Source organism: Notolepis coatsorum (assembly GCF_963971535.1).
Source record: "Notolepis coatsorum genome assembly, chromosome: 8".
Taxonomy (NCBI): Eukaryota; Metazoa; Chordata; class Actinopteri; order Aulopiformes; family Paralepididae; genus Notolepis; species Notolepis coatsorum.
The window spans coordinates 44,331,252-44,348,939 of NC_140172.1; the positions used below are offsets into that span (position 1 = coordinate 44,331,252).

The 17,688-nt window shown below is 43.5% G+C and overlaps 1 protein-coding gene across 1 annotated transcript in view; it reads left to right on the forward strand.

The window, feature by feature from the left end:
• The window catches only part of ssh2b (slingshot protein phosphatase 2b), a 52,060-nt gene that overhangs the window by 19,219 nt on the left and 15,153 nt on the right, over positions 1–17,688 (forward strand). Inside the window, exons 3-10 of the mRNA XM_084320748.1 lie at positions 6,020–6,132; positions 7,579–7,643; positions 9,491–9,612; positions 10,436–10,501; positions 14,365–14,430; positions 15,083–15,277; positions 16,575–16,668; positions 16,939–17,067. Of these exons, the coding sequence (XP_084176874.1) occupies positions 6,020–6,132; positions 7,579–7,643; positions 9,491–9,612; positions 10,436–10,501; positions 14,365–14,430; positions 15,083–15,277; positions 16,575–16,668; positions 16,939–17,067 (850 nt within the window). The remainder of the gene's footprint in view (positions 1–6,019; positions 6,133–7,578; positions 7,644–9,490; positions 9,613–10,435; positions 10,502–14,364; positions 14,431–15,082; positions 15,278–16,574; positions 16,669–16,938; positions 17,068–17,688) is intronic.

Sequence of the window (17,688 nt, forward strand, 5' to 3'; positions counted from 1 at the left end):
ATTTTCAATTCATAACATTTATGACATACACGACATACAGATATACAGTACTACTGTTACATCCAGACATTTATGACATACAATATACAAATATACAGTACTGTTTATTTACAGAGTTTCTAAAAGAGAATATACATTTGGGGGGGAGGAAACTGTACATTGGGGGGGTTGGGCTTGGACATTTACCGGGGCCAATTTCGAATTGCGGCGTCCCATAGGTGCTTTTTTAGAGCGGTTTTGAAGGTGGGTAGGGATTCACATTATTTTACGGCTGTGGGTAGGGCGTTCCACATTGTTGTGGCATAATTGCGAAACGTGTTTAGTCCCTTGTTTGAGCCGAATCTGGGTTGGACATGATTTGTGGAACTCCCTCTGGTGTTGTGGTCATGGTATTCATTGACCTTTGGGTCGGGAAGTATTTTTCGACATGTACGTAACATGGGGGTACCTTAGTGGTGTAGTGTATCTTGTAGACCAGGCCCATTGCAAGTTGCTGTACTCTGTCGTCTACTCTAAGCCATCCTAGGTTGTCAAAGTGGGCAGGGGTGAGGTGGGTTTTAGGAGTAAGGTCAAGCAGTAGTCTGACCATTTACATTTTACATTTACATTTAGTCATTTAGCTGACGCTTTTATCCAAAGCGACTTACAAGTTCTGTACGACAAGCCATCAGGAAGAGCACAACTCTATCAGCTGAGTAACAATGTTCATCAAAGTGTTGAGTGCTACAGTGTAGGTTAGTTTATTAGGACAAGTGCATGACAGTATGGTTAGTTAGGGTTAGATTTTTTTATTTTTTTTTTAATTCAGATAATGGTTGAAGAAGTGCGTCTTTAGTCGACGGCGAAAGATTGGACGTGTTTCGGCTGTCCTAACTGGGGTGGGTAGTTCATTCCACCATTGTGGGGCAAGGACTGAGAATAGGCGACTTCTCTTTGATGACCCTCCCGGAGCTTGGATAGGAGTAGGTCTGAGGCGGCCAGAAGATGACCAGTTTGTTTTGTGATGTTTGTAATCTTGTTTTTAGTGCCTTTGAGCTGCTTTGGTACCATAAGGTGCAAGCATATAGTAGTACCCTTGAATGAGTGCTCCTGTTAGAGTTAGGAGATCCGGTATCCGATATACCTTAATATTCTGTATACGTCCCGACTCCCAGCCCAACATTTATGTGTACCTGTACCTGGGGGCCTTGGATGTAGCTATGTTGCTCATGTGGTGTTCGCCACGGTGACTGTGTGTGTGGTGACATGGTTGCTGTTAGGTACGACACAACAGTCGCTGGTTGGCTGTCATTAGACGGTTTGAATGTAAGATGAAACCAAGGAGACGGAGGATAACCCACCACACGTGCGCAGTTGCTCCAAGCATAGTATTATTTACCTACACATGATGTGTGTGAAAGTCAGGAAGTTGGGACACTAGTTAGATGAAAATAAGCTCGACAGGCAGGTGTAGAGAGCACACTACTCTATTGGGAAACATAAAAACAAACACATCTGCAGATTTTGGTAGCTAATATCCTTGGAGGTATTAGGTATAATAAGAACATTATACACATTATGATGAATTGAAAATGGGGGACCCTGATGTAAACAAGACGAAAGTCTTTCTCTGGTCTGCATCCCCTTAACAATTGTGTGTATTGAGCTGTATGGTACTGTACCCATTCTGCAATCTGTTAAATAAAGTTTTCAATCAACCAAATCAATCAACATAATATGTTGTCGTGTGAATGATCAAGCAGGTGTACTGGTGTCTGGTGTGTGTGTGTGTGAGCGTATGTATCCCGTTTCCAAGTAACGTATAATCTAACGTACATGTTGTAAACAAACACGAGAAATCAAACAACCTCGTGTTTCTCCCCTGGTCGGTCAGAGGTGTTGTCGGGTGACCGGTTTCCCAACCGTCGTTGTGTTTGTGTTGTTGCCGCGCCGCGTCAGGTGTCGAGGAGCCGATGCGCGAGGCAGACATTTGTCAGGCTACTGATCTAGGATCCATTTTCGGTCTTCAAACCTGCCCTCTAGCGGCGGAGACAAACGTCAGAGACCCGACCTCAGATCAGTGTCTGTCAGCATTAGGGGACGGCCATGTTTTATTATCGCTAGGGGAACGCTGCTCTGTGCGCGCGGTCTCCTCCCCCTTTCTCCTCACAGCAGGACACATCTGGACTAGCGTTTATTAAAAGATGATCAACCAGTGTAATCGTAACATGTTCCAGTAGTGAGCGCTTGCTTTTTATTAAATGCATGTCATTCTGAAACTGCTGTTCAAAGTATGTCGTGTGTAGGTCCGTTGGACGTACGTTTATTATTGGAGCGAGTAGCCTATTTATTAATAAGTGCGTCCCGGGAGGTATTCTCGTCCCCAACTTTTGAGATGGCCAGTCTGGAGCAGTGATGCGTTCTTCATGGGAAAGTTTTGTGAGCAGACGCGCGTGCACGGAGTGATACAGCCTACCAGTTTGGAGTGAGAGTCTACCACCAGCCTGGAGTGGCAGCATTATTTATTACACCAGTCCATCAGCAGCATCTTAATACATCCGAGTTCCATCTGGAAAGCGCTGCGATGACTCCTGGGGTTGTGACCCCACCACGCAGCTCCACAGCCCGCTGCTTCTGCACCGGCTGCAGTGTGAAGACGAGGGGCCCCTACTTGACCGAACACTTAATACCTCCAGAAAAGATAGATCATCTGTAAGTTTGAAATGTATTGACAATACAGTGACTGTGCTGCACGTTTTGATATTGAGATGATGATCAAGATAGAATTCTGAGATGGCATAAAAGCTCACAACATAGTTCCATAGGGTTAGCATATCTATCTTCATTTGATTATCATTTGGTTACTTAAACAAATCTAATCAAATCACAGCACCACAAAATGTCTTAACTTAAAGGTGGTATACGTGGTATTTATTTTGTTTAAATAAGTGTTAAATAGCTCTACATTCCGACAGCCATCACTGATATAGAGTGTTTGGTCAATAACATGGGTCTCCCAGTCCCTCCCCTCTGCAGTAAACAGAAAATAGTTGTTCTGGTATCCCTTCCTACTTTATCCAGTCAGGAGAGAGTACCCTAGATGTTTTGACTTATTTCAAGAAATCTTCCTAAGCCAAATTTGCAAGTACACCTTTGTTTTTATTTCTTATTTTGTCAGACCATTTTTGCAGTGTGGAGTTGTCACTCCTGATTGGATACCATAACATGTATTTTCTGTTTACTGCAGAGCGGAGGGACTGGGAGACCTATGTTACTGACCAGACAATCTATACCAGGGATGGCTGTCAGAGTGTAGAGCTATTATTTAAAAATGTAGACCATGTATTTTAACAAAGAAAATACCACTTACAGCACCTTTAATTGGAGATTGATTGTGTTTTTTTTCTCCTTGGTTTGGTATGGGTATTATCTTTCTTTCAACTGGTAAGAGCTTCTATGTAAACAGTGTTCTGGTGTGAGCAGGCTGTGTGGTTTTCCCTTGATGACACAACAGGAAGGATATGAGAACAGCGGCGGGGCAGTGTGGCTTTTGTTCCTTCTGAAATACCCAGTCTGCCGGATGCTTGACTCATCCGCCGCCTCACTGAAGAGATGGAGCTAGTCCGCTCTGTGTACCTGGGGGCCTAATGGGAGACAGACACGCCTTCCGTACCCCGGAAATTAGTTACAACCGTTTGTGAATCGAGAGGATGTGTCTGTTAATCTGCCGGTAGAGCAAAACATTTTTAAATATATATATATATAATTTTTTTTTTTAAAGCTACACACATCATATTTGTATGACCTAAATAGTATTTAGACGTATATAAGCAATCATTACACGGTACATGGAATGCTGTAGGAATTTGGGAGTTATTGGGAATACTTCCTAGTCTATACGAGCAATTACACTATAAATACACTGTGAGCACTGAGCGTTTTAGTGGTTCACAGTTGACTGTATATTTTTCACTAGCCGTTCTGTGTTAATGTGTGGTGTGACTGTGTATGCAGCCAAGAAGAGAGGCCAAAGTCCAAGTCCTATGGGGAGGGAAAGTCACCATGTCGCCCCCTGGTGGTCGCATTTTAAACTTGAGCTCTCCATAGGGAAGGGAATATGATATCAAATTATATAGGTCTACACTGCGTAAAACATGACTTTTGTTCAAGATTTTATTTTTACCTTATAACTGTGTTCATTTGAATCAGCTGTGGCTGCATGTCTACAGGACTGTAGAGAAAGTAAATCAATCATGCGAGCGACATGTTTTTGGCTTTTCATGCTTTGTGTACCGACACGTGTTGCTGCTGTCTTAATGCTGTTAATGTCCATCATCTCTCTTCCCCTATACAACTTTCTCAACACGCGGCCCTCCTCTGTCCTCTCCTCTCCTCTCCTCTCCTCTCCTCTCCTCTCCTCTCCTCTCCTCTCCTCTCCTCTCCTCTCCTCTCCTCTCCTCTCCTCTCCTCTCCTCTCCTCTCCTCTCCTCTCACTCTTGTACATTAAGGAGAAGGTGACAGAATGCAACCCTCTCTTGTCTCCCTGCCTGTGCGCCGATAAGGGCCTTCGTCAGCCTATATTTATCTCCTCCCAAGCACACAGAGTGACAAATATGGGCAGAGGCAGTCAGGTGTCACTGGTGGTGTCAGCCGTCTCTTCACACCGTCACCCTAACATTCTAATGGACTCTCTGTCTCTGTCTCTCTCTCTTCTTCCAAGGTCAGAATGCCTTGTCTGTGTGTGGTGGGACTTGTTGGCATGAATCCTCTCGTATGACAACTTCAGTTAATTTAACCTTAGAGGAAAATACCTCACAAAAACCAAGCCAATTTAAAATGTCATTGTATACCTAATGTTGTGTGTAGTTAGCAGCAGTATTAGCAGTTCCACGTCAGTCAGTACTGCTATGAGGGTGGAAGTGGTCTGGGGTCTGCCGCCTGGCCATGGCTAAGGTTGTAATTGCTGAGGATATAGAGAGGTAGGAACTATAGTACAACAGTAGGCCTGTTTGTTGGAGAGAGCAGCCTTTATGGAGGGTGAGATGGGTGCAGTGCAGTCCTGTTGACATTGTTTTCATGACCCCCTGTTGAGACCTCTCTCTCACACACACACACACACACACACACACACACACACACACACACACACACACACACACACACACACACACACACACACACACACACACACACTAGTCTCCACTTCCTTCTCTCTCTCCCCTGCTTCATTTTATGACCATGTCCAGTACAGTTAAGCCACCCCATTATTGGAGCCAGGTGTGTGTGTGTGTCTTTGTACACCATGTATGTCTCTTAGTCCAGTCTTGTTTGTATAGGATGTTATCTGTGCTGTATAACAAAACAGAGGAATACATTAATCAGCCATAATGAAATACTGAGAAGCTTCCTGTGCAAAAAAGCCCCTTGAACTCAACATTTTGCAGACGTTTGTAGTCTTAAGAAACCTCACAGGTAGGGCTGGGTGGGTGTTGTTTGAAAATGTTCAATACCGATGCCAATACCGATACCTGGATTCCATACCGATACCTGGATTCCATACCGATACCAAAACGATGCTTTTTCCTATACCTTACTTTGCTGAGTTATGTGCGTCGCATGTGCTGTGTGAGCCACTTGGAGGCTTTGTTAAATTTTGGATGATTTTGGATTGTGGTTGGAACAGAACAAAATGTTATATCTTGGAACAAACATGCTTATTGGCCCACTGACACGCGGTGTCATTCGATACCACAGCATTTCTTTGATACTCTGTGGTAATTCAATCGATGCCAGACTGAACATTGGCAGGGTCGGGGAGGGGAGGCAACCATTGTGTCAAAAAACCTGTGTTGTTGATATTCTAAAGCTTGTGGTGTCGTTCACGGAGCTCCAGCAATCAGGTTTGGGGGCTTTAACTCTGCTGCATGAATGTTAATTCTAGTTGTTCCAGACTGTTTGATGTCATTATCCCTCTTTTCTCTTCCCTCTCCTTTCCTTCTATCTTTCTCTCTGTGCTTTTTTCTATTATTTTTCTTCTCAGTATCAGCGAGAGTTTCCTGACAGTTAAAGGCGCTGCCCTTTTCTTGCCTCGAGGAAATGGCTCCCCCACTTCTGCCGCCTCTCGCTTCTCACATCTACGCAGCAAACATGCAGGTGAGTAGGACTAGGAATCCACACGAGGAACTCACTCTGAACGCCTACAGGTCGACGCTCCACATGACTCAAGATGGGAGTATAATATAGAAGGACGTTTTTCAGTCCATCTTGTGGTTAACGAATGATTCTGGTTATTTTCAACCAAGACCCTATTTTCCTGTCATCTGGTGTCACACCGATCAGGCAAGTTGTGTTTTTAGGCTGGTGTTGAGTTGACTGCAGCTCTGCTGGGCTCCAATACAGTCCATCAGGGCAGTCACACACATCAGTCACAACACATCCTCAAAAGCAGCCAACTATGTCCTTTCTTTTTTTTTTATCCACTTTTTCTCCCATTTTCTATATTTTCTCCCATCCCAATTTCGTATCATCCAATTCAACCCTCCCCTGTCACGGACGCTGTTTCTTGCCTCCCACAAGCCGGCTGCAATGTGGACTAAGTCATACATAGCACAAGTCCCCTCCGGTACTTGAGGTAACAGCAGTCGCATCTTTTCACCTGCGCAGCTCGATCTCTCAGTGGCGAGGAGTAACGCGTGGGAGGCTCACGCTGCCCCCGACACTTCCTGATTCTACTGCGCAGGCGCACCAACCGACCTGTAGGAGTCGCTGTCCACAACGCCCGATCCCCACCCATCAGTTTCCCACCCCCTAATACGGCCAAATTGGCCAATGTGTATTAGTACGGACGACCAGCTAAACTGAAAGCAAATGTGGAGCGCTGGGCTCGAACTGACAAGCCCAGCGTCTCCAGCATTTCGTGGCGAGCGCCTTGCCCAATACGCCACGTAGCCGCCCTACCAACTATGTCCTTTCTAACGCTGAAACCCTTGTACCACAGGGATGGTTTCTGTAAAACGTCACAAAAGAGAAAAGTCTTCTGCACACCACCTTCACCTCAGTTTTATTAAGTACTCTGTTTTGGTCGTCCCACGTAATTTAATTTAATCTAGACGAAGACGGACAGTGTTTGGGACTGTTCCCCTCCAATGAACCCGTCCAAAACACACAGGTGTGCAAAGACACTTTTTTAGTATAACAAATCAAGTGTTGTTGTTGACGGCGTGCAGTGGTTCAATAATTTTGTGTTTGCACCTCTCTTGTTTCATGCATACATTTCTCATTCCTAATGCTCACGATTGAAGTGTGGGATGCTCTGAAAATTTGCCTAACTAAAGACGTGTCACCATGGCGTCATGGCATGAAAGAAAAATAAATTGATAGATAAAAAATATTTTGGACCTGGAATTCGCATTCTTTGTTGCATCTGTTCCCTACAGAGCAAATTAATTTGAGCTCCTTATAAGATGATCCATTCAGGTTTTTGTCAGAATTGATTGGTTAGATGGTAAAGAATACGTGTCTAGGTTGAAAATAACTGGACTGTTTACTTATTGATGAAAACAGCATAAATGTGACTTCCATCCCCTCTCATGCTACCAGGAGATCTCCAGCAGCACCTGCAAACCATGTTCACTGTCCTCCGACCAGAGGATAACATCAAACTGGTGGGTGTACACACACACACACACACACACACACACACACACACACACACACACACACACACACACACACACACACACACACACACCAGCGTTTCCGTTAGCCGGTAATTACCGGTATTTGACCGGCAAAATCTGTTGAAGTCCGACATTTAATCTCTCCGGTCTTAATGTCCGGTGAAAATAATTCCCTGAGTCTAAGCACAATTTGATTATTTGAATTGTATTAAAATAGGCTAAAATTAAATAGCCTATGCGATGAACGAAACAATCATTACATTTGTTTCATCGTTGCTTCTAATAATGACAAAGACGTTGTCAGCGAGAGCTTGGTGCTGGGTGTGTGAACTTTTGTGAAGCTGCAGAGCCGGAGCAGCAGCAGCACAATGCAGTACTCCAGCAGTACTCCAATTCAGCCATTTTCAATTCAATGTTGGGTGGGGGGCGCTGCTGTGCGGTCCCCAGAAAAGAGCCAATAACAGCTGAATCTGCTGCTCTGCATCGACATACTCTCGCAAATAAGTCATTGGGAGGTGGAGAGAGAGAGAGTCGTCACGCAAACCCACGATAATGTTGCCGTCTCTCTCTGCCAAATTTCTCAGTTCTTCGCTTGATATAATTAATACAAATGTCCAATATAACGGAATTCATTAGCTCATAAAAATGTGATTATAACAGACTGTTGTTTATTAATGTCGGGCGACTGCCCACAGACACCTATTTGATTTAAAGTCGGCATCAGTACGAGTCTCGGGACTTATTTTATTTGGAATATAATGACTTTATACGCTAAATTAGCCTAGTTTTAAGTAAAAATATTATAAATCTACATGCCTTGATGATGTCATTCTTTTGTTTTGTTGTCATTCTTTTGCCTATCAATTGTTTTTAAGCTCAATAAACTCTGACCGGAATTTCTCTCATTTGACCGGTAGATTGAAATCTACCGGACACTGAGGCCGGCAACAATTTTTTCTAACGGAAACCCTGACACACACACACACACACACACGCACACACACACACACACTATAGTATACACACCATTTTTGGGCATTGAAGCTTCAGTAGTAGTTATCGTCGAATAATCCCAAAGCTTGATGCTTCTCATATGAAAGTTTCAATGCAATGGATAAATGAGTGTGTCAGTAGGTTTTCTGAAGGTTCTTATGACGCCCTTGACTGAGAAGAACTGATGTTCAAAAACAATGTTGGTTTATTATTTCTACAAGCTATTTCTAATGCTGACGTAGGCATATCTTTTGGAGTGGTGCATAGTGATTTTGATCTACTACCATGACAGCATTCAAAGCTTTGAATCGTCAGCCCTAACACACACAACTCATACATTGTGAATAGTTTTCTTTAATCCACAGATTAAGTTATATACATACATACATACATACATACATACATACATACATACATACATACATACATACATACATACATACATACATACATACATACATACATGCATACATACATGATATTAATATTTCAGAGGTTCAACATGGTCTTAAGGACATTTAAAAGGGGGATACAAAGCACTGTCTCCACTACATGGCCTGGCTACCTACTTTTCAACACAGAGCACTTAAACACACACACACACACACACACACACACACACACACACACACACACACACACACACACACACACACACACACACACACACACACACATCTCACACACACACACACACACACACACACACACACACACACACACACACACACACACACACACACACACACACACACACACACACACAAATTCACATTAACTCCACCCCTCACATGATGCATCCTCCTGAAGTCTCCTCCCTCTTCTCCTTCCTGGTCTAGGCGGTGCGGTTGGAGAGCGTTCATCCTCAGGGCACTCGCTACATGGTGGTGGTCTCCACCAACGGTCGACAGGACACAGAGGAGAGCGTGGTGCTGGGCATGGACTTCAGCCCTATAGATAGGTAGGAGAGAGAGAGTGTGTATGTAGGTAGGAGAGAGAGAGATAGAGAGAGAGAGTGTGTGTGTGTGTAGGTAGGAGAGAGAGAGAGTGTGTGTGTGTCTGTCTAATACACCAGCTGTGGTTGTTGTAGTTGTTGTCAGTAGAGAGGTCACCATTTTAGAAGTAGATTGTACTTTTAAATGTTACTTGTTTTTGCTACCGGGCAGTCTGGTAGAGAGAGAGAGAGAGAGAGAGAGAGAGAGGAGGAATGGGAGATAGACATTCGGCAAAGATCACCGGGTCCGGGAGTCGAACCCGGGTCGGCCGTGTTGCACCGTAGTGCTGTATGCGGTGCGCCACTCAGGCGCCCCGTAGATTGTACTTTTGATTACAGTCTGGAAGAGGCATTTCTTACCAAGGTTTTAAAGTACCAACTGCTCAAGGATGCTATTACACAGCTTGGGTACAAATGTAAATAGCTGGTGTTTATATTTGGAAGCCTGGGTAATAATATCCATAGATTAGTTGTGAGAGGGCTGCAGGTGGCAGGCATGTCCAAGCCAGAATTCTGCTCTATATGTGTGGTAATTGGCCTTTTGAGATTTCAAGATTTGTTTGCATATTATTGTTTGTGTTCAAGGAATTCTGTCTAAAATGTGAACTAAAAATTTAAAGATATTAAAATGTGTGTGTTCTTGACCAAATGATCAGGGAACAAAAATACTCTACTGCATATTTTTCAGTATGTGTATGTCATTTGACATTGAGAGTAGCTGTCTATTGCAACATTGAGAATATCTTATATATCATATTGAGTTGACTGTTTTTTCCTCATGTCTCTACAGCTCCATTTCAGTAGGGATGGTTTTACCCTTATGGAGTGACACGCTGATACATTTGGATGGAGATGGGTAAGTCTCTCACATACAAATTGCACTCTTTTAAAAGGAAGGTTTAGCAGTTGAACCCTAAACCATTTGTCCATTTAGAATTTAAATTAAAAACACATTTTCTACAGCTCATACTGTATTTGTAGGTGTGAATAAAATCCAAATAGCTTAAAACGTGAATATGATACATCACCTGAAAATCTCTTGATATTTTTAGCTCCGAGCCTTGACAATTAGCCTTTCCTTCATACCAGTGCTCATTCCCCTATGCTTTTTCTTTTGTCTTTAAAGGGAAATCCGACCGCAAAGCAACATTCAACTAATTAACCAGCTGATTCATTATCTATATGTGGCCAAAGCCATCTTGGCTCAGAGATATAATAATGAGGTGGCGTAGCGGAGATTGCGCTTGTCACCAATGCAAGAGGTTGCGGTCTCGACTCCCGGAGTCAGCATTGCCTCTGGCTTGGGCTGATCGCTATACTAATCCGTTTGGCTGGGTTAGGGGGAGGGAAGTCACGGGTGGGGATCTGGTGTTGTGGACAGCGACGCCTACAGGTCAGGTCTGGGCGCTTGCTCAGCGGAGGCAGGACTTGATGAAGGCAGCGTGACCACCCACGTGTTACACTTCACCAATGAGAGTCCTCGCTGCCAGGTGAAAAAAGAGGCACTGGCTGTCGCCGCACGTGTCGGAGGAAGCGTGCGGATGACTTCAGTGTTCCCTTGTACCGACCAGTGGGAGAACATGCGCACAACAACCAGGTAGGGGAGGGGGGGAATTGGCACAACGACTAAATTGGATGGGGAGAAAACAGAAAAAATTGGAGAAAAAGAGGATAAAAAAATTTAATAAAAAAAGAGATATCATAATGACATGTATCTCTACCCTCACTAAACTTTGTCAAGTCAATTTTATTTATATAGCACATTTCCAGGCAGCGGCAGCTGGCACCAAAGTGCTTCACAGGCAGGTTGATAAAAACAAAATAATGTGATGCAAGATATAAGATTAAAAACATAATAAAGCAATGAAAGTAATAAAAACAAAATAATATGATGCAAGATATAAGATTAAAAACATAGTAAAGCAATGAAAGTAATAAAAACAGGTAGGACACAGTAAAACAAAGAGGATAGAAGGGCCAGGGGTCTAGTGGTGATTAAGTGGGGGGGGAAGGCCAAGGAGAACAGGTAGGTTTTTAAAAGTGATTTAAAAGCCTGCACGGTCTGGGCGGTCCGTACGCTGAGGGGGAGGCTGTTTCACAGTCTAGGCGCTGCGGTGGAGAAAGCTCTGTCTCCCCTAGTCTTGAGCCTAGTTCTAGGCACCACCAGTAGCAGCTGGTCAGCTGATCTGAGGGATCGTGGGGGGTGTGGCGGTGCAGGAGTTCGGACAGATAGGGAGGAGCCGTGCCATTTAGTGATTTAAAAACATTTAGGGCTAATTTAAAATCGATCCTAAAGCGGACAGGCAGCCAGTGGAGCGAGGCCAAAACTGGGCTGATATGTTCATGTTTTTTTGTTTTGGTGAGGAGGCGCGCGGCTGCGTTCTGCACCAGTTGTAGGCGGCGAAGCAAGGATTTGTCGATGCCCGTGTAAAGGGCATTGCAGTAGTCGAGGCGAGTGGTGACAAAGGCATGTATCACCGTCTCTAGGTTACTTTGGGAGAGGTATGCCTTCGTCTTCGCCAGGAGTCTAAGGTGGTCAAAACTGTTTTTGACTACGGTGCTGACCTGTTTGTCAAATTTAAAATTGCTGTCGAAGATGACCCCGAGGTTCCTGACAGAGGTGGAGAGGTTTGGACCCAGGGGACCAAGTGCGTCAATGAGGGGGGTCGGGGGGGGCACTATTAAAAACAATGACCTTGTGACCAGCCCTCCTCTCCTCCTGTGTGTTTGGTAGGAGTGGAAACCTTTGACCGGCATTGTCTGACGCCTGCCATTTTTTGCCTCAGTGTAGTCCTTTGTAAAGCAGGAAGTTGGAGCATGTGCAGTAGTTTAAAGTCCATATCTCTGGCCTGATAATATGTACAGAGCTGACTGGGCTCATTTTACTCTGTAGTAAAGCGCCTTCTCTATACTGTAAGTACAAGAGAGCCAGAGTGGAATTCCCCTTTAACTACAAATGAACACATCACAAGATAATTTACCATATTCACACAGTGGACATTGTGATCTTATGTCATGCTCAGGTTGGGATTCCTTTCCACCCTGTGTTCCCACCCAAAATGCAAACGGAAATGTTGTGTCTCACACACACACATCATGTGCCCTAATCATTATGCGCACATATACAGACACATAACTATAGGAATGACTATTCTGATTATAGGTTTCACTCTACTCTCACTGTACTGCTATCTCTATATCAGGGGTCTCAAACTCAATTTACCTGGGGGCCGCTGGGCTGGAGGTAGAGTCTGGGTGAGGCTGGGCTGCATCAAATATTCCACAAAAAAAGGGTTCAAAGTATTCAAAAAAAAAGTACAACTGATCCAATCTTCTGACAAACTCACTAAAACCTCACAAACACCAGCAACTGAGCATTCTCAGTGGTGTCAGTGGACTCATCCACAGCTATGGAAATGCACTGTGCATTTTTTTTTATTGTATCACAAAGCTGTTTAATCAAATCATCAGCCAGTATTTCAGTTATTCTGGTTGCTGTGTTATCTGAGGATTTGCTTTTGTTTGCCTTCAAACATGGTCTCCATCACTTCAGTCATACATTATTTTATTATGTATGCATCAGAGAATGGCTTCTTGTGTTTAGCCAACACCCATGCCACTGAGTGAGGACTTGCTTTTTCTCGTTGTGACATAGCTTTAACAATAATTCTGCTTGCAGCTTGATATGATGATTTCATTCCATTTATTTTTGTGGTTCTTAGCACTGAATTTGGAGGAAAGGCTGCATCAAAATAACTGTTTTGTTTCGTAGTGGCGTTTCAAATTGCCACTCTTCACAAGAGCTACTTCTTGGCATATTAGGCACATTGGTTTGGTGCTGGGAGGATGAACGCATATTTTTCAGTCCATTCAGCATGAGCATGCCATATTTTTCTACTAACTGCCTGCTGGCGAAACTAGGCTACTAGCTACATTTATCTCACGGAGATACTGTAAAACTGGGAATGAGGTTACTAGCTACAGTACACGCAGATTAGACTACCTGTAGATGCGCTGTCAACTCTCGCTCTGACTCGTTCCGTGAAGACCCGCCCTACTCTGCTCTGATTCGCAGACTGTGGGTGGGGGGGGGGGAACGCTGACAGGATGCTGAATGTGATTGGACCAGAGTAGACAGACAGACAGACACAGACAGGCAGAGCACCGCTTGCAGAGGAGACAGTGGAGAATTTCGAGAATGCCTGCCATACGCACTGGATATATTTTCCTTCAACTTGGTATCACTCTGGAATCACGTTTCAACCAAGTCACTAACATAACGTTGCTGTCATGAGCATGCGCTATGGTAGCCTACAAGTGATAAAATAAATAAAACATCCAACTCGCACAACGACTCGGCAACACTAACACTAAACTTTGATGTCAAGTAGGGGGCCGCAAAATATCATCCAGCGGGCCGCAATTGCCCCGCAGGCCGCAAGTTTGAGACCCCTGCTCTAAATCATATCCCAATCCTCTCATATGAGGTCTGTGGCATCATGTACAGTATAACAATATGGAGGTCCTTGACCAGAAGAGGTTTGGTTACCACTAGTATAGACGAGTGTAAAAGGCAGAGGCCTGGTAACTTCCCTCGCTCCTTTGACCTCTCTCTCTCTCTCTCTCTCTCTCTCTCTCTCTCTCTCTCTCTCTCTCTCTCTCTCTCTCTCTCTCTCTCTTCTCTCTTCTCTCTTCTCTCTTCTCTCTCTCTTCTCCCAGGGGTTTCAGTGTGTCAACTGATAACACAGTCCACGTGTTCAAGCCCGTGTCGGTACAGGCTATGTGGTGAGTTCCATTTCTTCCATGGTTTGCCTTCAAATCAAGTTCTTTTTCTTAACTATTAGCTGAAGTATCTTTTTGTTCCTGCTCCTCGCCAGCGTGTCTGCAGTTTGTTTCCTCTCCCATGATGATCCTGAACCTGTGGTGTCCTTGTATGATAAAGACTAGGGATGTTCGATATTGGCTTTTTTACCGATATCCGATATACCGATATTGTCCAACTCTTAATTTCCGATACCGATATCAACCGATATATGCGGGGTTTCCCCCCCCCAAAAAACTGAATAATTTCAGGTAATTAACATTACATATCTCTTGTCGTGGAATTAACACAACATTATGCATATTTTTGACCATAAATAAAATAAGAATTTGTTCTTACTTGCTTGCCTGGGTAAATAAAGGTCAAATAAATGTAAACAAAAAAAGTTAAGAATAATGTTTCCGATCATTTCCGATATTACATTTTAATGCCAATATCGGCCGATAATATCGGTAGGCCGATAATATGGGACGTCCCTAATAAAGACTAATCCTCAAATTACTGTTTCCTTTTTAACTTTCTTTGTTTGCCTTGTTGACAACTTTTGGCCTTTTCATCATGACTATATCTTAATTATTTCTCTAACTCTCTCTCTCTCTCTCTCTCTCACACCAGGTCAGCGCTCCAGTCCCTTCATAAAGCGTGTGATGTGGCCCGTTGCCATAACTACTTCCCTGGCAGCCTGTTCCTCACCTGGGTCAGCTACTACCAGAGCCGGGTGTCCTCGGACCAGAACCGGATCAATGAATGGAACGCCATGCAGGACGTCCAGTCGCACCGCGCAGACTCGCCCGTCCTCTTCTCCGACGTGTGAGTTTTGTCACTGCATTCAAACATTACCTTATCAACAGATCTGCCCCTCTATTGGTCACATATGTCAGTTTTGCAAAAACTAATCACATAATTTTAAGGGTCTGTTAAGAATGTTGGACCCCTAGCCCCGTTTCCTACTCATTGATATAATGTAGAGTAGAGTCCATGCCACGCTTCTTCCTGGATACCCAGTTACTCCTTAGTTAGCCCACAAAACAAATGTGATGTTGAATGAATGAATGAATGAAAACTTTATTTAACAGATTGCAGAATGGTTACAATACAGTACGGCTCAATACACACAATTGTTAAGGGGATGCAGACCAGAGAAAGACGTTTGTCTTGTTTACATCAGGGTCCCCCATTTTCAATTCATAGTGACATTTATGACATACACGTATTTAGTACTGTTACATTTGTGACATATACGATATTCAAATATACAGTACTGTTACCCATAGATCCTGACAGAGTATATACATATGATGGGGAGGGGACTGTACATTAGGAGGGGGTGGGCGGGTGGGAGAGAAATATATATACAGTGGGGAGAGAATATACCGGTACATACGGTGGGGAGGAGACTGTACATTTGGAGGGGGTGGGCGGGTGGGAGAGAAATATACATACGGCATATGTTAATGGGGCCACTGTAAAAAGCACTTGATCATACTCTAAAAACAAACTTCTTTACTTCGTGTGCACTGTGGAGTAGGTTTCAGCGTTTATTCCAGGGGTTGTACAGAGTGAAGCGTGGCCCCCATTACTTTACATACATGTTGTGGCTAACCAGCCAGAGCTGTGGGTGTCCAGTATGAAGATCAGCATGGATTGTGCTAAGAAAGGACTCTGCCCATTAACATCACTGCTAAGTGGCTAAATGGGGCTAGAGGTCCAAAAAATCTGAACTTACCCTTTAACTTACAAGTGAGCACCATATATTAATACCTTAAAAAAATTTATTAGCCTATGAAACTTACATACTGGAAAGAAACGATGAAAACAACAGCTTGAAATCTGGGTTTCTGATTGCCTGACTTCTGACGAGCACAGCCGTTATTTGCGTGGGGCTTTTTGTTTGCTGAAAACATTAGTTGGTCTAGTAATTGGTCTGTTAAGATTATAGTACCAGTAGGCCATTTATCGTCTTATACTAGTAGACACAATTTCGATTGAACGTAAAATTGCTTTTAAACCTCAATGTAGCCAGTCATCCAGAAGACCCAGTACATATGCAAATAGCAAGGCATTGTCTCACTACTCATCATCTAATTCTGTGGTGTATCATCTGCAGACCTACAGAAAGAGCGCGGACAGAGCGACAGATAAAAGCTTGCCTGCGGGAGATCATGATGCAGAAGGACCTTGAGAACATCACCAGCAAAGAGGTGAGTGTGTGTGTAGCTCATCGCATCCCAATTTAACCTCTCAAATATCCAAATCCATATCGGAGCCAACAATCTCTCATCTGTCTATCCCTAGTGTATATTGGCATGGATATTTGAGGTGTGTTTTTTTGTTTATTTGTTTATTTAAACGGATCCCCATTAGCTGACGCCTAAGCGGCAGCTAGTCTTCCTGGGGTCCAACAACATACATACACAAGATAACATACACCCGTTTTTCATTTCATCTGCATGTCCGTGTGCGTCTCGTAGATCCGAACAGAGCTGGAGATGCACATGACCTGCAACCTGCGCGAGTTCAAGGAGTTCATCGACAACGAGATGATTGTGATCCTGGGTCAGATGGACAGTCCCACTGAGATCTTTGAGCACCTCTACCTGGTAGGTCCAAGTTCAAGGTCACATTTTATTTTATTGGTCATATGTATGTTGTTAACACAAGGCCACTGGTACGATGAAATGTGTTGGAACGAGAGAGAAGCACAAGTTAACCCCAACAATAGAAATACAACTATTTTTAATCCCTTTCTTAGCTTTTTGAACAGTACATTTACAAATGTCTCTCAAATAGGGATGCTCGATATTGGCTTTTTTACCGATACCAATATACCGATATTGTCCAACTCTTAATTTCCGATACCGATATCAACCGATATCAACCGATACCGATATATGCAGGGTCCCCCCCCCCCCCAAAATGGAATAATTTCAGGTAATTAACATTACATATCTCTTGTTGTGGAATTAACACAACATTATGCATACTTTTGACAATAAATAAAATCAGAATTTGTTCTTACTTGCTTGCCTGGGTAAATAAAGGTTATAGAAATGTAAATCTTTTTTTTCTTTTTTTTAAACCGATACCGATATTTTCCGATATCACATTTTAATGCCGATATCGGCCGATAATATTGGTAGGCCGATAATATCGGACATCCCTACTCTCAAATCATATTTTCTTTCATGTATTGAAAAAAACCTTTAGCTCTGTACATTATT